At 46.7% G+C, this 19,482-nt stretch overlaps 1 protein-coding gene across 1 annotated transcript in view; it reads left to right on the plus strand.

The window, feature by feature from the left end:
• The first annotated feature begins 554 nt into the window (after positions 1-554).
• The window catches only part of LOC115458927 (amine oxidase [flavin-containing] A-like), a 109,483-nt gene continuing 90,555 nt past the window's right edge, over positions 555-19,482 (plus strand). The window contains exon 1 of the mRNA XM_030188783.1: positions 555-753. Coding sequence (XP_030044643.1) covers positions 708-753 — 46 coding nt within the window. The 5' untranslated portion in view covers positions 555-707. The remainder of the gene's footprint in view (positions 754-19,482) is intronic.

The following is a 19,482-nucleotide window of genomic DNA, read 5'->3' on the forward strand; positions in this document are numbered from 1 at the left end:
TGTTTCCCCGAAAAATAAGACAGCCCCTGAAATAAGACCTAGCGCATTTCGGGGGGCAAAAATTAATATAAAACAGTGTCTTATTTTCAGGGAAACACGGTAGTTATAGTTGATATACTGCTAATGCAAAACAAATTGATCAATGTGGTTAACAATAAAAAATACTTTATCTTACCACAATATCACTTTGTATTAATTTGTTTACACAGGAGTCTGCAAACGCCTCTCCGGTACTATGTAAGCCACATTGAGCCTACAAATAGGTGGGAAAATGTGGGACACAAATGTAACAAATAAAATTAAATAAATAAATAAAAACACGTGTCTACACTACCACAGACAATTCTTCAGCGCACCTTAGTAAAAGGACCCCTGAGTGAATTCCTTCAAAAAGGCTGTAAATAAATCCTAATCAATAAATGAGCATAAATCTCTGTTTTATTTTATGGCTCCCAGTCCCTTTCTCCAGGTTGTAAAATGAAACTGGAGCAGAAATACCCCCATGCACTGACACGTAGGTTCAAAACCCCTCCCATTCCCTCCTTTTGCCCAGCACAAGATGGCCACCCAGCTGACGTGCTGTGAGCAGGAGCTGCTGCCCTTCCCCTCTGGCTGTCACTGAGGGAGTCCCTGGCCAGCTTCATCATTCCTCTGCCAGCTCCCCGCCTGATCCAGCAGCAGGCAACAGCAGCAGGAAAGCAAAGATCATGGGCACCAAACAGGACGTGGTGGTGATCGGAGGAGGCATCTCAGGTCTGTCCCTTTGCAAGGCTGCTCTGTGTGCTCGCTTTGGGGCTGGTTTAGCTCCTCAGTGGCTGGAGTTTAGGTTCAGTCATGGGAACTGCAAACACACTGTGCAATTCAGGGCAAACTGCAAGTGACAGAGCCCCGGGGAGTGTAGCTGGCATAGTGAGCACGGCAGTGATAATAGCTAATAGCAAGTTTTTCTTTTCTGTGAATTATTGAGCATTGCTAATGTATTAAGGATATTAGGGACTCGGGCAGCCAGGATTTGCCCCCCTCTTTAATTTTAGGTGGTGGAGACTGCAGGGGAAGGAAGGATCCTGTTTTGGGACTATGAAAAGTGCCTGGATTTCCACTGGAAACCTCTCTGGTTACTGCCTGGACGTAGTCCTGCGGTGCAGAAACGTTTGCAACCTTGATAATAAGTCAGTGTCCCCCTTATCAGAATTCAGAAAATTGTGTTTAAAGCAGATATGGGCGAGTCTCTTTGGGACAGATCCAAAGTTCACTGCTTAGAAGAGCCCGGGTGGGGGAGGGACTGCCTCTGCCAGGGAAGACAAAAAAAAACCTCTTTGAGTGTAATATGACAAAGTCCAGATGCAGTCTGTAACCGTACCTGGGAAGTAATAAGGTTACAAATGTCTGACTCCCATTCCTTAACCTCGTTTTCGGGAGACAGATGTGCTGTGTGACCTTGGCTCAGTGTCTCTGGCTCAAGCCACAGGGGTCTCTAGCAGTGCACTCTCTAGTGCAAGGCTTCCGAGCTGTCTCAGGGACCCTACAGCCAGTAAATATGCATGAGATATAAGTCTGCATCTCCGAGTCTTCAATATAGGTAAATTTATCCTCGGCATATTCTTCGGGGATACTGATCAAATGTAGCCCCTCCTCCCCCCCCCCCCCCCCCCCCCCAGAGCACTAGTTGAAGAAAGACTAAGGAGGCTAGGGCTTTTCAGCTTGGAGAAGAGATGGCTGAGGGGAGACATGATAGAGGTATATAAAATAATGAGTGGAGTGGAACAGGTGGATGTGAAGCGTCTGTTCACGCTTTCCTAAAATACTAGGACTAGGGGGCATGCGATGAAACTACAGTGTAGTAAATTTAAAACAAATTGGAGAAACGTTTTCTTCACCCAACGCGTAATTAAACTCTGGAATTCGTTGCCGGAGAACGTGGTAAAGGCGGTTAGCTTGGCAGAGTTTAAAAACGGGTTAGACGGTTTCCTAAAGGACAAGTCCATAAACCACTACTAAATGGACTTGGGAAAGATCCACAATTCCAGGAATAACATGTATAGAATGTTTGTACGTTTGGGAAGCTTGCCAGGTGTCCTTGGCCTGGATTGGCCGCTGTCGTGGACAGGATGCTGGGCTCGAAGGACCCTTGGTCTTTTCCCAGTGTGGCATTACTTATGTACTTATATCTGAGTCTTAGGATGGGATGTTAGCAGGACAAGTGGTAGTGAGTCTGTTGAGGACAGATTTATAAAGCTACACCACTGAGGGCTAATTCATGGTGGAACTGGATCTACTGGATCTGAATGACAAGCTGGGGTTTTTTGTTTCTTTGTTTTTTTTGCAGAGGCACTCCCTGGCACAGAATAAGCGACTTGCTTGCAGGGCCTTGGGATGCTTCTCTTGTATCCTGTACAGGCGACTTATTCCCAGGGGCAAAGAAAATGTTGAGAATTTTGGCCCTAAATAGCAAACTGTGCCACTGTGGATTAATAGTTAACCAGTAGTTATGTGCACAGATAAAGTTTCTTGGCATCGGAACCTCGAAATAATCTTAAACCTTTGTCCTGTCACTACTCGATTTTGCCCTGACTCTCAGAGACGTTCGGGGTCATTTTAAACGGTTGGGGGGGGGGGGGGGGTTCCCTTGGGAGGTGGATGTGCACTGAACTGGGTACCAAACGTGAGATTAAGCCAGGGAGTCATTCAGCCACAAGGAGATTACCCTGTAAACTTGTCAGTTTCTTACAATAACTGTTTCCTTCCCCTTTTTAAAATATTCTGTTATGTAGATATACAATATATTAAAAACTAGTACAAAAAAGGCCCGTTTCTGACACAAATGAAACGGGCGCTAGCAAGGGTTTCCTCGGAGTGTGTATGTTTGAGAGAGTGTGTGTGAGAGTGACTTTGTGAGAGAGAGAGTGAATGTGTGAGTGTGTGTGTGTGACAGAGAGAGAGTGAGTGTGGGTGCGAGTGTGTCTGTGAGAGAGAGAGAGAGTGTGTGGGATAGATAGAGTGTGAGAGTATGTGTGCGATACTGTGAGACCGAGAGAGTGTATGAGATCGAGAGAGTGTTTGAGAGTGACTGTGTGACACATAGAGAGTGAATGTGATACAGTGTGAGACTGTGTGAGAGACAGTGTGTGAGAGTAAGAGAGAGAAAGACACTGACTGTGTGTGTGTGTGAGAGAGAGAGAGTGTGTGTGAAACAATTGTAAGGACACAGCTGTTCTAATAGTTGTACTTTGAATATCCTTTTCAGCTGTCAGTGCTTTATTCATGCTTTATGTGCATGTGTGATGCAAAGATTTGCTCTCCAGCTGTCTGTGCTGTGTTCGTACACACGTGTATTAGTATTATGCCTGCTTGGGGTTCTGATGGGAGATCTGTTTTTCAGCTCTATCTGCTGTATTTATGCTTTACATATATCAATGTGATGCCTATATGGAGCGTAGATTTCAAACGCTTTCAGTAACGTTAAATATTTATATTGCCCAGGAAGAGGAAGTATAACCATTTTAGCAGAGGCTCTAACTTGTTGCAACTCATTGAAGGCAGTGATTTGGAAAAGTTTTGGAGACTGGTGCAAACATGGGATTGTATTTTTATTTGCACATAATCCGACAGAAATGGTTCCATCCACCATAAAATCTGGTTTCTTTCAGTATACATTAAGCATCTTATTCTGTTTACTGCAAGATCTGCAAATGATCCAGATTCTCAAGGAAGACTTCCATCTTGAGTAGAGAGATGTGGTAGCCGTGCTAGTCCGCTTTTTAAGGTAATCAATAGAAATAGAATAAAATCAAAACAAACCAGATGCTAAAGAAGAGATTTAATTTACATAGACATCATATGAAAAATGCCAGATCCAATCAGGATGTCACCTCTGTGGGGCAGCACTTTACAAAACCAGAACACTGTACCAGTGATTTTCTGGTGAGAATACTAAAAGGGAACTTTAAAACAATACAGGAAGGTAAGACACCCACCAGGCAGGATTTAACAAAGATCTGGGGTTTCTAGCCCATTATAAACCATAAAATTCTACTGCTTTGTCACCCTCTTATCACCACCCAGCTCTCCCTGTCCCTCACCTAACCCACCCTCATCCTGTTACACTGTCACTGAAATGCTTTGATGTTTCACTTATATATACTGTCATCTATCAACATTTGCTTATTTCTGATCTGACCAAGAAGGGCAACCTTCGAAAGCTAATCAAGAAATGTTTTAAGTTAGTCCAATAAAAAAGGTATCATCTTATTTTCTTTTCCATGTTTTATTTTATTCTATTTCTATTGATTACCATCAAGGAAGACTGGTTTTATGCATCCCTTCCTAGCACTACACTCTCACAGGTGAAGCACGGATGTATGCCCAGTGCTAGGATACAATCAAATTTTGCTGGCTGCCGTGTTGATGGCTACACAGAGGTCCTTATGATTACAGCCTCCCTTCTTTCTACGGTTCTGTCTGGCATTGTAGAATATATATATTTTTTTGTTGTAGCAGGTATAAAAGTTTTCTGTCTCACTCTGATTCTTCATAGGTTTGTTTTGCTGACAAATCAGATACTGCAGTATCCAGGGTTCCTTAGCATGGAGATAAGGAGGACAGGTTTTCTATTCTGTGTACGTTTTTCACAAATTCTCTTGTACACTACAAGCACAATGAGAATGAAATGGAAGTGAAGATTCTGTCAGGTGCACAGTATTCCCAGGCTGTGATGTTCACTGGGGTCAGGCGTAGTCCTGCCTGAGGTACATTAGTCCTGGGTTGCAACATTTTCCGTGCTCAAGATTGGTCCTGCTTGGTGACATTATTCCTAGGTTGGTTGTGATATTCTCTGGGGTGACATTATTCCTCAGTTATGACACTCCTTGGTTCCAGGAGTGATCCAGCCTTGGTGACATTATTCCTCAGTTGTGACACTCTCAGGTTTTAGGAGTGATCCAGTCTGGTGACATTATTCCTCAGTTGTGACACTCCTTGGTTCCAGGAGTGATCCAGCCTTGGTGACATTATTCCTCAGTTGTGCACTCTCTGGTTCTAGGAGTGATCCAGTCTGGTGACATTATTCCTCAGTTGTGACACTCTCTGGTTTTAGGAGTGATCCAGCCTGGTGACATTACTTCTCAGTTGTGACATTCTCTGTTTCTAGGAGTGATCCAGTCTGGTGACATTATTCCTCAGTTGTGACACTCCTTGGTTCCAGGAGTGATCCAGCCTTGGTGACATTATTCCTCAGTTGTGACACTCTCTGGTTTTAGGAGTGATCCAGTCTGGTGACATTATTCCTCAGTTATGACACTCCTTGGTTCCAGGAGTGATCCAGTCTGGTGACATTATTCCTCAGTTGTGACACTCCTTGGTTCCAAGAGTGATCCAGCCTTGGTGACATTATTCCTCAGTTGTGACACTCTCTGGTTTTAGGAGTGATCCAGCCTGGTGACATTATTCCTGGGTTGTGACACTCGGTAGGAGGACCTTTGCACTGTGTCCGTTGAAACCATCAAACACATCTTGCCCCTGATCTCTGGGAATGCCCTTAGATGTCACTAGAGGAAGTTCTGTGCAGCTCCTTTGTGGAGCGTGAAACTATTCTTTTGCTGTGAAATCCAGCTGTCCCCTGTCACTCTATTCTAACATTTCAAGTCTTTATAAATGCACCAAGTCATATTGAGCCTGCTGTGGTTAATATTTGAAACAATGACTGCCATATTACAGTTGCGTATTCAGTGCCAGCCCTTATCTGGGTGTTTGGTGGGGCCCAGATATTAGCCAGATACCGCCAATATTCAGGGTGACACCCAGTAACTGTCCAGGCATAGTTTGGAGGAGTAGCCTAGTCGCAAGTCACTTAGCCCTCCATTGCCCCAGGTACAAATAAATACCTGTAAATACTATGTAAAAAGGCAGTGTATCGTCCCATTTCCCAAGATTCTACATGGAATGTTGCTAGTGGAGGAGTAGCCTAGTGGTTAGCACAGCGGCCGTTGATCCTGGGGAACTGGGTTTGATTCTTACTGCATCTCCTTGTGACTCTGGGCAAGTCATTTAATCCTCCATTGTAAACTGCTTTGAATGTAGTTGCAAAGACCACAGAAAGGCAGTATATCAAGTCCCATTTCCCTTTCCCTATTTCAGATTCTAAATGGAATGTTGCTACTATCTAAGATTCTAAATGGAATGTTGCTACTGTTTGAGATATTGCATGGAATGTTGGCTACTGTTTGAGATTCTGTTGTTACTATTTGAGATTCTAGACGGAATGTTGCTAGTGGAGGAGTAGCCTAGTGGTTAGCACAGTGGCCCTTGATCCTGGGGAACTGGATTCAATTCCCACTGCAGCTCCTTGTGTGACTCTGGGTAAATCACTTAACCCTCCATTGCCCCAGGTACAAATATGTACCTGTATATTCTATGTAAACCCTTTGAATGTAGTTGCAAAAAACAAAAAACCCAGATAAAGGCAGTATATCAAGTCCCATTCCCTTTATATATGGTCCTACTCTCCAGGTAACTTATTCAGGCATTGCCCTATACTATGTGGTTCTGCTAAGTTAAAAAAAAAGATTCTAAGCAGATTACAAACAAGAATTCCTTCATTCAGGAGAATTACAATTAAAAAAAATACATCATACAAACTAGCTTAAATTGTAATCCTAAGTACACAGGAAGCCAGTGTAGCTCCCTTATTAAGGGGGATGCTCTTGCATACTTTCCCAAACCATAAATCTTGTAGCTGTATTCTGCAAGAATGGAAGAGTGGCCTAGTGGTTAGAGCACTGGTCTTGCAATCCAGAGGTGGCTGGTTCAAATCCCACTGCTGCTCCTTGTGATCTTGGGCACATTGCCTCAGGTACAAACTTAGATTGTGAGCCCTCCTTGGACTGAGAAATATCCTGAGTACCTGAATGTAACTCACCTTGAGCTACTACTGAAAAAGGTGTGAGCAAAATCTAAATAAATCTTTGCTCCAAATACTTTGTAGCAAGACCCCCCCAGAGAGCAGTTGCAGTAATCAAAACTGCCAGAGTCACTGTTCTAAAATGATTTGGGTGGAGCTTAGAGCAAATCACTCTTCACTGCCGTAATCAGAAACAAACTTTTTTTTATAAGGTCTTCACTTGTAATTCAAAAGTTAAACCTGAATCGATGATAACTCCCAACACTTTTGAACGACCTTCAATCACTACTATCTCACCTGTTCCCAATTCCAAACTCTTCGCTGGCAACGTCTCATAATCTCCAAACCAGACAACCCTAGTCTTTAGTCTATTCAGTTTTAAAAAAACGAACCTTGGCTCAATTATCGGTCTTAATAACGATTTCCTTCAAAAATATCATAGTGACTTCAGACTTTTCCCGAGCTTCACGTAAGAGAAAAATATCATCAGCATATGAAGAGAACATTACTCCCAAAGTAGGCAGTACAGTTTCCATTGTACTCCAGTAGATATTAAACCGAGAGGGTGATAACAGTGACCCCTGGGGGACTCCGCAATCTGCATTCTACTGTGCGAGTAACTTAAGAGTCCTTTCTTACTCTGCCAAAACTCACTAAATCATTTTAATTCTGTCCCGTTCACGCCAATCTAAGCCTTCTCAGCAATTGATCATGATTCGCCTCATCAAAGGTGGTTGAAATATCAAATTGTAACAGAATCATTTGCTTTCCCTTATCAAGAGTCAGCCTAATTTCTGTCACCATTTTCAGCTGCAAAGTTTCGGTACTGTGAAACGTCTAAAGCACTTGGAGTATTGTGTTCAGTTTTGGAAGCTGTATCTTGCTAAAGATGTAAAAAGACTGGAAGTGGTGCAAAGAAAAGCTACGAAAATGGTATGGGATTTGTGTTGCAAACTGTACGAGGAGAGACTTGCTGACATGAACACGTATACCTTGGAGGAAAGGATACGAGATAGACGTTCAAATATTTGAAAGGTATTAATCCGCAAACGAACCTTTTCTGGAGACGGGAAGGCGATAGAACTAGAGGACATGAATTGAGGTGGAAGGGGGGCAGACTCAGGACTAATGTCAGGAAGTATTTTTTCACAGAGAGGGTGGTGGATATGTGAAATGCCCTCCCGCGGGAGGTGGTGGAGATGAAAATGGTAATGGAATTCAAACATGGGTGGGATAAACACAAAGGAATCCTGTTTAGAAGGATCTATGGAATCTTAGCGAACATTGGGTGGCGAAGGGAGCTGGGCAGACTTCTACAGTCTACGCCCTGATTGTGACTGAATAGATAGGGATGGGCTGGAGTGTAAATTTTAAGGAGCTTCGATGTTAGCTTCAGAACTTAGTACAAGAACAGTGCTGGGCGGACTTCTACAGTCTGTGCCCTGAGAAAGGCAAGGACAAATCAAACTCAGGTCTACATATAAAGTATCACATACCATGTAAAATGAGTTTATCTTGGGCAGACTGGATGGACCATTCAGGTCTTTATCTGCTGTCATTTACTATGTTACTATGTTACTTTTTGGGGTTCTACATGGAATGTTGCTACTAGCTGGGATTCCAGAATCTTGTAACTCTTTAGGATTCCAGAATCTTCAGAACTTTTCGTATAAGAACAGTGCTGGGCAGACTTTTACAGTCTATGCCCTGAGAATGGCAAGGACAAATCAAACCCGGATCTAAAGTATCACATACCATGTAAAATGAGTTTATCTTGTTGGGCAGACTGGATGGACCGTACAGGTCTTTATCTGCCGTCATTTACTATGTTACTATGTGAAGAACATCAAATCTACTCAAGTAATCACAAAGTTGAGTATTCACCACAAATTCAATAAGTTTAGCAAACGATGGTATGCTTACCTCTGGTCTATAATTCTTGGGTTTAGACAAATCTACCCCATTGAATATCAGACCCAGTTTTGCCCCTGACTGCCCTGGCACTAACTGGATGTTGCCATAGTGGGTCTGCATGGATATTCAGAGGCAATATTGGGTATGTGCCGCTTGGTCCAGTCAGCATGATTTGCTTGGTTAAACGGCTTTGAATACCAACCCTGTCGTTTCCAAACTCTGGGTAACTGCACAGTGGCGTAGCCAGAAAAGTTTAACAGGAGGTGTATCTCCTGCCCCCTGGGCGTAGCCAGACAACAGATTTTGGGTGGGCCTAGGCAAGAAGTGGGTGGGAACCAAGTGTTCCCCCTCCCCTTCATCCACCAAAAAATATCTCAGCTGGCAGGAAAACGCTTCTTTCCACCTTGGAAGTCTGCAGCAGACATGCCCTGAAAACTGAGCATGCGCAGGTGCCGGTATCATGGAGAGTAGCGTTTTCGTTACCATCAGGGGGAAGTCTTCAGCTGGTGGAGCTTGGGATCCCCACCAGATACCACTAAACGTGTGCTACTGTTGGGTTGGCCTGAACCCTAAGAGAGTGGGCCGTGGCCCACCCAGGCCCACCCTTGGCTACACCACTGCTCCTGCCCCCCCTCATTCCTCTATACCTTAAAATCACCTCTGCTCCTGTCTTCACTCTTCACCTGGGCAACTGACACACTGGGACTTTCTCACCCTTCACAAAAAAGGAAGTTGCATCAGAAGGGGCGGGATGGTTCAAAGAGAAAGTCCTGGTGCAGGCTGCAAGTGAAGGTGATTTTAAAGCATGGGGGTGGGGGGACAGAAAGGTGAATGTAGATCAACTGTCTGGCAGAGGGTGCATCGTGGCCCCTGGGTCCGGGGCAAAAAATGCACCCTACCATTGCTGCTGCCACCTGCCCACCGCTGACTCCTTCACCACCTGCCGCTGCTACTACCGCACCCCGCCTGGTTCAATATTTCTTTTCTTTCCCTCCTCCCCTTGGCAGCGATCCGGCTGCAGGCAGCATCAACAAAGAAATAACTTACCTCTGGCTGTCCTCCGACATGTTTCCTCTGCTGTGTGTCCCGCCTGTGCGGACACAGGAAGTTGTGTCAGAGGAAGCCGGACAAAGCAGAGGGGAGACGTCCGAGGTCAGCTGGAGGCAGGTTGCTTTCTTTTTTGATGCTGCCAATAGCTTGCAGGAACACTGCCGAGGAGAGGACGCTTGGAGGTCAGGCCCAGGGGAATTTTGCCCTCCCTGCCCCACTTCTCGACGGCCCTGGAGTGCGTATGCAACATACACACACACCTTGAATGGATCGCCACTGGAGCTGCAGATTTTCAGATTATTTCTTTTATTTATTTACTAGTAAAAAAGGCCCGTTTCTGACACAAATGAAACGGGTGCTAGCAAGGTTTTCCTCGGCTCCCCTGCAGCCACCCATGTCCAGCGACCCTCCTCTCCCCCTGCGCCCACTGCAGCCACCTATGTCCAGTGAACCTCCTCTCTCCCCTGCCTCCCCTCCAGCCACCCATGTCCAGCGAGCCTCCTCTCTCCCCTGCCCCCCTCCAGCCACCCATGTCCAGCAACCCCATGCCCCCCTGCAGCCACCCATGTCCTGCGACCCTCCTCTCTCCCCTGCCCCCCTGAAGCCACCCATGTCCAGCGACCCTCCTCTCCACCTGTGCTCACTGCAGCCACCTATGTCCAGTGATCCTCCCCTGCCACCCATGTCCAGCGACCCTCCTCTCTCCCCTGCCCACCTGCAGCCACCCATGTCCAGCGACCCCCTGCCTCCCTTGCAGCCACCCATGTCCTGCGACCCTCCTCTCTCCCCTGCCCCCCCTCCAGCCACCCATGTCCAGCGACCCTCCTCTCCACCTGTGCTCACTGCAGCCACCTATGTCCAGTGAACCTCCTCTCTCCCCTGCCACCCATGTCCAGCGACCCTCCTCTCTCCCCTGCCCACCTGCAGCCACCCATGTCCAGCGACCCCCTGCCTCCCCTGCAGCCACCCATGTCCTGCGACCCTCCTCTCCACCTGTGCTCACTGCAGCCACCTATGTCCAGTGAACCTCCTCTCTCCCCTGCCACCCATGTCCAGTGACCCCCTGCCTCCCCTGCAGCCACCCATGTCCTGCGACCCTCCTCTCTCCCCTGCCCCCCCCTCCAGCCACCCATGTCCAGCGACCCTCCTCTGGACATCGATCAGCAGTGAGGCAAGTTTTTTTTCCCGGGTTCTGAAGTTGACATCATAATGGCTATGGTGATGTCAGCCTGATCTATGGAGCCTAGCAGACCAACTCGGAATGAGCCACGGTCCCAGGCAGCAAGTCAGAACGTTGAAGGTGAGAATTATTATATAGGATATTCATTTTGGAATTGTCTCTGGATCACTCCCCTGCCTGGAATCTACTCTGTAACATTCATTGACATCCAGCTCCTATTCTTCCGCTGCTGAAGAGAGATTTCAGTCAAGTAAATTTTAAACTGTGTCTGCGCTGCAGTGCTCCCCAAGATATAGCATTAAACTATGGGCTTCCCAAACCTGTCCTGGGGATCCCAAGCCTGCCGACATTCCAGGATCTCCAGAAAGGATATGCATGAGAGGAATCCTCATGCTGCTTGGTTTCTCTTGGACTTCAACATTTAACCCTTCCTCTCTGTTCACTGTGTCTTTGTACACTGCTTTGCTGTATTGTATCGAAAGACACAAATAAACGAAATAAACGAAACCAGTGGAGAGACCAAGCATATGCTAATTTATCTGTTGCCTATTTATTGTAGATATCTTGAAAATCCAACTGGCTGGGGGATATCCTTAAATGGAGGAACTACATTTTGCATTAAATGCAGAAGGGCGTTGCTAACAACAGGTCTCCCCAGGGTTGAATTTACGTAGGCAATGGGTGTCAGGGGAATCTCTCCCAACCCCACTATGCCCCCCACCACCGCCCCCTATCGCTGCTGCTCAAATTCACCCATCGGCCTCCTTCATATCTCTGTGCTGGCCTCCTGCTTGAGATTTCCTTTACCGTGGAAAACCATACAAGAGGCAACGGTGTGGCCCTCCATGCTGTAGAGCCTATCAGAGTGTGAGGTCAAGGCAGCCCAATGCTGAAACTTCTATCACAATATGCTTCTACTCCTGCAGAGCTGGTGCCGGAAGACAAAATATGATTATCAGAGATGCCAAATCTCACTCATTAGGAACGTATCACATTCATCTTTATTCTCACACTCATTAGGAGTGTGTCACTCATTTGAAGGCTCTCCTACTCTCACAATCTTTGAGCCCAATCTCTCACTTATGAGGAGTGTGTGACACTCATTTGAAGGTGTTATTAGGAAAGGAATGGAGAAAGAGTTATAATGCCTTTGTATTGCTTCATGGTGCGACCGCACCTCGAATATTGTATTCAATTCTGGTCACCGCATCATAGTGGAATTAGAAAAGGTGCAAAGAAGGGCAACGAAAATGGTAAAGGGGATGGGATGACTTCCCTATGAGGAAAGGCTAAAGTGGCTGGGGCTCTTCAGCTTGGAGAAAAGACGGCTGAGGGGAGATATGATAGAGGTCTATAAACTAATCAGTGGAGTGGAAAGGGTAGACGTGATGCGTCTGTTTACTCTTTCCAAAAATACCAAGACTAGGGGGTATTCAATGAAGCTACAAAGTAGTAATTTAAAACAAATTGGAGAAAATCTTTCTTCACTCTGGAATTCATTGCCAGAGAATGTGGTAAATGCGGTTAGCTTTGTGGGGTTTAAAAAAGGTTTGGATAGCTTCCTCAAGTAAAAATCCATAGACCATTATTAAAATGGACTTGGGGAAAATTCACTGCTTATTTCTGGGATAAGCAGCATGAAATGTTTTGTACTTTTTGGGGATCTTGTCAGGTATTTGTGACCTGGATTGGCCGCTGTTGGAAACAGGATGCTGGGCTTGATGGACCTTTGCTCTGTCCCAGTACTCTGTCCCTCTCACGCTCTTTGAGCTTCTCTCTCTCATGAGGAGTGTCTCACACTCATTTGAAGGCTCTCTCTCGTTCTCCGAGCTCCTTCGCTTATTCTTCAGAGCCTCAGTACCAGTGCACTGATCCTGATCAGCAATTTCATGAATTGCAAGCCTAAGAGAAGCTAAGAGTCCGCAGCAGTCAGTAGAAATCTGGGCACCTCCTTTGAAGTCTTCCTTCCCCTGCCCCTGACGCAGCCCTTCTGGGCGAAACACGGCCCGTGTCGGGCAATTTCTTTACACCATCAATAAAGTTTATTTATATCTACTACTGATCTGCTTTTCTGTTTTCCATCTTGGAGTTTGCGGATCGTTTTCCTTGCTGTTTCTTGGAATATGTTTAAGAACAGGATACCCTCACTGACTGCGCCCAAGTGGAATCGTACGCCAAAGGAATTGTAAATGTTTCAGAAAAGTGGCTTTTCCCTGTGGAATGACCCTTGGGTCTTAAAAACATGCATTGAGTGGTGGGGGTGGGGGTGGGGGTGGGGGTGGGGAGGAGCGTGGCACTATAGGATCAGATAATTTGGAGATGGAAAGGGTTGGGAAAACACAGACACGGAGGAAGAGGCGTTATAATATGACATTTTTAATACTGAAATGATACTGAGCTGCTTATGAGAGGTTTTCATTTTCATATGCAAAATGCTTTTTTTTTCATGACTCTATTTTGATTGTATAATTTTGTGATTATTGTTTGCTACGTTGACCTGTGGTAACTGTGTACTTCATTTTTTTTAATTTTTTTAAAATATTCGTATTCCACAACGCTGATCATAACCATCTAATGTGGCAAACAACCTACATGCATAAAACGGAGCTATTTCTGACGAACAAATAAGACAGCAATTAAAATATATTCTAAGGCAGCGATTTTCAACCAGTGTGCCATGTCACATTGGTGTGCCATGGGACTCAGTGGCTGTGGTGGCTACTAGGGGACCCCAAGCCCCACTGGCTAAAGTCCCTGAAAGTGCCCAGAAGCTCCTAAGCACGGCTGGCCAGTCAGCAGCTGCTTCCTGATCCGCCAATGCTCAGTTTTCACATATGTGCAGAATACCAGTGTTGGGGATGGACAAAAATTGTTTTTCTTCTCTGGGTCAGGGTAAGTGAAGTGCCCATCAAAGCTGGTGTTGAGGCTTCTTTCTCCTGCAGCTGACTGCTGGATCTTTCTTTCTTTTTTCTCAATTCTTAGGAGCTCTTACATTTTTTTATCTTGCCTTTATGAAACAACTAGTAAAACAGGCCCATTTCTGACACAAATGAAACGGGCGCTAGCAAGGTTTTCCTCGGAGTGTGTATGTTTGAGAGAGAGAGAGAGAGAGTGTGTGTGTGTGAGAGAGAGAAAGTGTGTGTGAGAGATGGAGTGTGTGTATGAGTGAGAGAGAGAATGAGTGAGAGACAGACAGAGTGTGTGTGTTTGTGTCAGAGAGAGAGAGAGCGTGAGAGACAGAGTGTATGTGTGTGTGAAAATGAGTGTGTGTGTGTGAGAGAGAGAGATAGAGTGTATGTAAGAGAGAGTGTATGTGAGAGACAGAGAGTGAGTATGTGTGTGTGGGGCTCCGAGTTCCATGACCCCCTCCTTCCCTCCCTCCCTCCCTCCCTCTCCTCCCCTCCGAGTTCCAGGCCCCTCCTTCCGTCCGAGGTGCAGCCCCCTTCCCTCCCTCCCTCTTCTCTCCTCTCCCCCTCTCTCTCCTCCCCTCTGAGCTCTTGGCCCCCCCTTCCCTCCGAGTTCCATGCCCCCCTCCCTCTCCTCCCCAGCGTGTTCCATGCCCCCCTTTCCTCGGTATGTTTGAGAGAGAGAGAGTGTGTGGGTGAGAGATGGAGTGTGTATGTGAGAGAGAATGAGTGAGAGAGAGACAGAGTGTGTGTGTTTGTGTCAGAGAGAGTGCGTGTGTGAGTCTGTGTGTGAGAGAGAGAATGTGTGAGAGAGAGTGTATGTGAGAGACAGAGAGTGAGTGTGTGTGTGTGTGAGAAAGTGAAGCCTTCAAGCCTTGAAGCATTCGTGCACTCTGTAAGGCTCCATCTCCTCGATTGACGACACGTAGTTCCAGAACGTTGGAGGTGTGTTCTATTATATAGGATATTATAGATTAGTGGGGTATTTTATTTTTTCAAGTTAAGTGTGTGTGTTAGAGGGGACCAACTCGAGGGGCAGGGTAAGAAGGGGCTGAAGAGGACATATATATCCTTAAAAAAAACTCATGGTGTGCCTTGACAATTTTAGTGCCTTGTCAGTGTGCCGTGAGATGAAAAAGGTTGCAAATCTCTGTTCTAAGGGATAGATATTGAGATGGTGGCAGTCAGTGTATTACTGGCCGCTGATGACTTTATGCCTGGCCATGTCTGGACTCCGGCATTGAATATCCAGGCATAAGTGACCAGCTAAAACGTAGGACCCTGTTTACTAAGCCACGCTAGCATTTTTAGCGCACATTAACCGTGTAGATTCCCATAATATTCCTATGGGTGTTTACACTGTTCACGCTTTCCAAAAATACTAGGACTAGGGGGCATGCGATGAAGCTACAATGTAGTAAATTTAAAATGAATCAGAGAAAATGTTTCTTCACTCAACGTGTAATTAAACTCTGGAATTCGTTGCCAGAGAATGTGGTAAAGGCGGTTAGCTTAGCGGAGTTTAAAAAAGGTTTGGACAGCTTCCTAAAGGAAAAGTCCATAGACAGTTATTAAATAGACTTGGGGAAAATCCACTATTTCTGGGATAAGCAGTATAAAATGTTTTGTACTTTTTTGGGATCTTGCCTATTTGTGACCTGGATTGGCCACTGTTGGAAACAGGATGTTGGGCTTGATGGACCTTTGGTCTTTCCCAGTATGGCAATACTTATGTACTTATGTACACGGTTAGCATGCACTAAAAACACTAGCGCAGCTGAGTAAAGAGGGGCCCTTAACCAATTGCGATATTCAGCACTTAACCAGCTAAGAAGAGCTGCATAACGATAGGTTGTCACTTAAATATTGACTCCGTCCCGGGAATGCCCACAAAATAGCCGGTTCCAGCTTAGGCACTAACCGGGCAATTTCAGCAGGACTATCCAATTAAGTACCACTGAATAGGTCCGGCTGGTCCTGAACAAGCGACTTAAACAGCCAAAAGCTGTTTTTGCCCCTTTAAATCGCTTCGAATACAGACCCCTAAATGTCTCGCCCTAAAACTAGGATGTGTGCACCAACTGCTTCTCAAGTCCTTGGATCCTGTGAGGCCTTGTTATAAGAACATGAGTAGCCCTACAGGGTCAGACCAATGGACCATCTAGCCCAGTATCCTGTTTCCTAAACAGTGGCCAGCCTAGGTCACAAGTACCTGACAGGAACCCAAATCGTGGCAACATTCCATGTAGAACCCCAAAGAATAGCAAGATTCTGGAATCCTAAAGTGTCACAAGATTCCATGCAGAATCTCAAAGAGTAGCAACATTCCATATAGAACCCCCAAAAATAGTAAGATTCTGGAATCCTAAAGTGTCACAAGATTCCATGCAGAATCTCAAAGAGTAGCAACATTCCATATAGAACCCCCAAAAATAGTAAGATTCTGGAATCCTAAAGTGTCACAGGATTCCATGCAGAATCTCAAAGAGTAGCAACATTCCATATAGAACCCCAAAGAATAGCAAGATTCTGGAATCCTAAAGAGTGACAAGATTCCATGTAGAACCCCAAAGAGTAGCAACATTCCATATAGAACCCCAAAGAATAGTAAGGTTCTGGAATCCTAAAGTGTCACAGGATTCCATGCAGAATCTCAAAGAGTAGCAACATTCCATGTAGAAGTAGAACCCCAAAGAATAGCAAGATTCTGGAATCCTAGTCACAAGATTCCATGCAGAATCTCAGAATAACAACATTCCATACTACAAATCCCAGGGCAAGCAGTTGCTTCCCATGTCTGCCTCAATAGCAGACTATGGACTTTTCCTCCAGGAGCATAGGGTGCCTTGGTGCTTGTCAATGAGAAAATAACTGTAGGGTAGGATGTGTAGCACTATAGTGTGGCAGTTAGGTTCCCTCAGCAACTGTTTGGGCAGGACAAGGTGCCTCTGGGAAAGCTGAGCAGTGTCCTGGAAGTTTTCTTCCTCACTCAAAGGCCCATGAGGCTTCCTGTCTGACCCAGGGCGAAGCACAGTTTGAAAAGCAGTCACTTGCCAGCTTGGATTTCTCACTTGTGAGGACAATAATTAGATTTTTCTCCCATTCGAGCAGTAAAAGTAATCACAGCAATGAGTGGCTGCTGTACTGAGGACTTTAATCTAATAGCAGATTTCGGGGTAATTGCATTTACTATTAACTGATGTGTCTGAGGAGATGGAGGGAGGGGGAGGGGACATGTCCACTGGTGCCTTTCTAGAGAAGTGGGAACAAAAGGCAGAGGCATCAAACAGTGCTGACAGATTTGATGCAGTACTGGGTTTACCTCATTGCATGCAGGGATTTGTAGTCTTTCTTTTCTTAGGGAATGTAATGGAGAAATCAGAATTGCAAGTCCCTGCATGCAGTAGGAGAAACCCAGGACTGCATCAACCCTGTCGGGCACGCCTCAGTGTGCAAAGTCACCAGATTTTAACCCCTTCATCCCCAGCAACTTCATTTGTTTGCAGTAAGGAAAACACTATCCCTGATTCTATGAAGAGCACACAAATCTCCAGGTTCAAAATTGTGCGCTACCTTGAGATGTGTGCGCAACTAGATTGGCTAAAGGTCCAATTAGAACCAATAATTGGGCGCTAACAATCAATTAGTGGCATTAATTGGCCACATTTTGGATTTGCCTGCATCTTGCTTGACAGTGCTGTTCCTAGGTTGGCTGCCACCCGGGGCGGATCGCAACTGCACCCCCCCCTTCCGGCGCATCAGCCCCCAGTGCATTACCCCTCCGTGAATCATGACATCCCCCAGCACATCACCCCCCCCTTACGAATCACCGCACTATGAATCATGACACCCCCCTGGTGCATCACCTCTACCCCAGGGGCGTAGCCAGACTTTGGCGGGAGGGGGGTCCAGCGCCCAGGTGAGGGGGCACATTTTAGCCCCCCTGGTGCCGCCGACCCCCCCCCCTGCCATTGCTGGCCAACCCCCCCCCACCGCTGCCACCGCCACCACCAACTTTGCCCCCCCTGCCGCCAACCCTATCAACCCCCCTCCCGCCGCCAACCCTCCCCCGCCGCCGTCGTCACCTACCTTTACTAGCGAGAGACCCCAATCCCCACCAGCCAAGGTCCTCTTGCTTCCCGCGCAAGGCTTCATTCTGTTTCTGACGTCCTGCACGTACAATGTGCAGGATGTCAGAAACAGAACGAAGCCTTGCACGGGAAGCAAGAGGACCTCGGCTGGCGGGGGTTGGGGTCCCCAGCCAGCAAAGGTAGCCCACGGCGGGGGAGGGTTTGTGGCGGGAGGGGGGTCGAGAGGGTCATCAGCAGGGGAGTCCAGGACCAAATCTACGGGGGCCCAGGCCCTGCCTGTGGCCCCACGTAGCTACACCCCTGCTCCACCCCCCCCCACCAAGTACATCACTCTTACCACCTGGGGGTGTAGGGAGCAGTTGCACGGCTGTTGGCTCCACCAGTTCTCTGCTTCGGAACAGGAAGTAAAGTCAGAGGGAGCAGGGATTTGGCGGAGCTGACAGCTGCATGGCTGTTCCCTGTACCCCCTTGCAGCGTGCACACGAGGCAAACTACCCCCACCACCCCGCCATATTGCTAGTTGCTACTTTATAAAGATCGTGCACAAATCTTATAGTGTGCAACTCAGAAGGGGTTGTGGCCATGGGAGGGGCCTTCATCAAATATGCATGCAATATTACCGAAGACCAAGGATTCGGATTTAAATTATGTACCAGGATTTACACCAGCAGGGGCGTAATCGAAAGAGAAGGACGCCCCCATCTTCCGACACAAATCGGGAGATGGGCGTCCGTCTCTCAGGGTTGCCCAAATCGGCATAATTGAAAGCTGATTTTGGGCGTCCTCAACTGCTTTCCATTGCAGGGACAATCAAAGTTCCCGGGGGTGTGTCGGCAGTGTACCGAAGGCGGGACGGTGGCATGCTTAAGAGATGGGCGTCCTCGGCCGATAATGAAAAAAGAATAGCGTCCCTGACGAGCATTTGGCCGACTTTACTTGGTCCAATTGTTTTCACAACCAAGCCTCGAAAAGGTGCCCAAACTGACCAGATGACCACCGGAGGGAATCAGGGATGACCTCCCCTTACTCCCCCAGTGATCAGCAACCCCCTCCCACCCCCCAAAAAATTTTAAAAATATTTTTTTCCAGCCTCTATGCCAGCCTCAAATGTCATACCCAGCTCCATCACAGCACTATGCAGGTCCCTGGAGCAGTTTATAGTGGGTGCAGTGCACTTCAGACAGGCGGACCCAGGCCCCCCCCCCCACCTGTTACACTTGTGGTGGTAAATGTGAGCCCTCAAAAACCCACCTGAAACCCACTGTACCCACATGTAGGTGCCCCCCCTTCACCTTTTAAGGGCTATGGTACTGTACAGTTGTGGGGAGTGTTTTTTTTTTTTTTTGGGGGGGGGGGGTTGAGGGGCTCAGCACCCAAGGTAAGGGAGCTATGCACCTGGGAGCAATTTGTGAAGTCCACTGCAGTGCCCCCTAGGGTGCCCAGTTG

This window comes from Microcaecilia unicolor, unplaced genomic scaffold (assembly GCF_901765095.1).
Source record: "Microcaecilia unicolor unplaced genomic scaffold, aMicUni1.1, whole genome shotgun sequence".
NCBI lineage: Eukaryota > Metazoa > Chordata > Amphibia > Gymnophiona > Siphonopidae > Microcaecilia > Microcaecilia unicolor.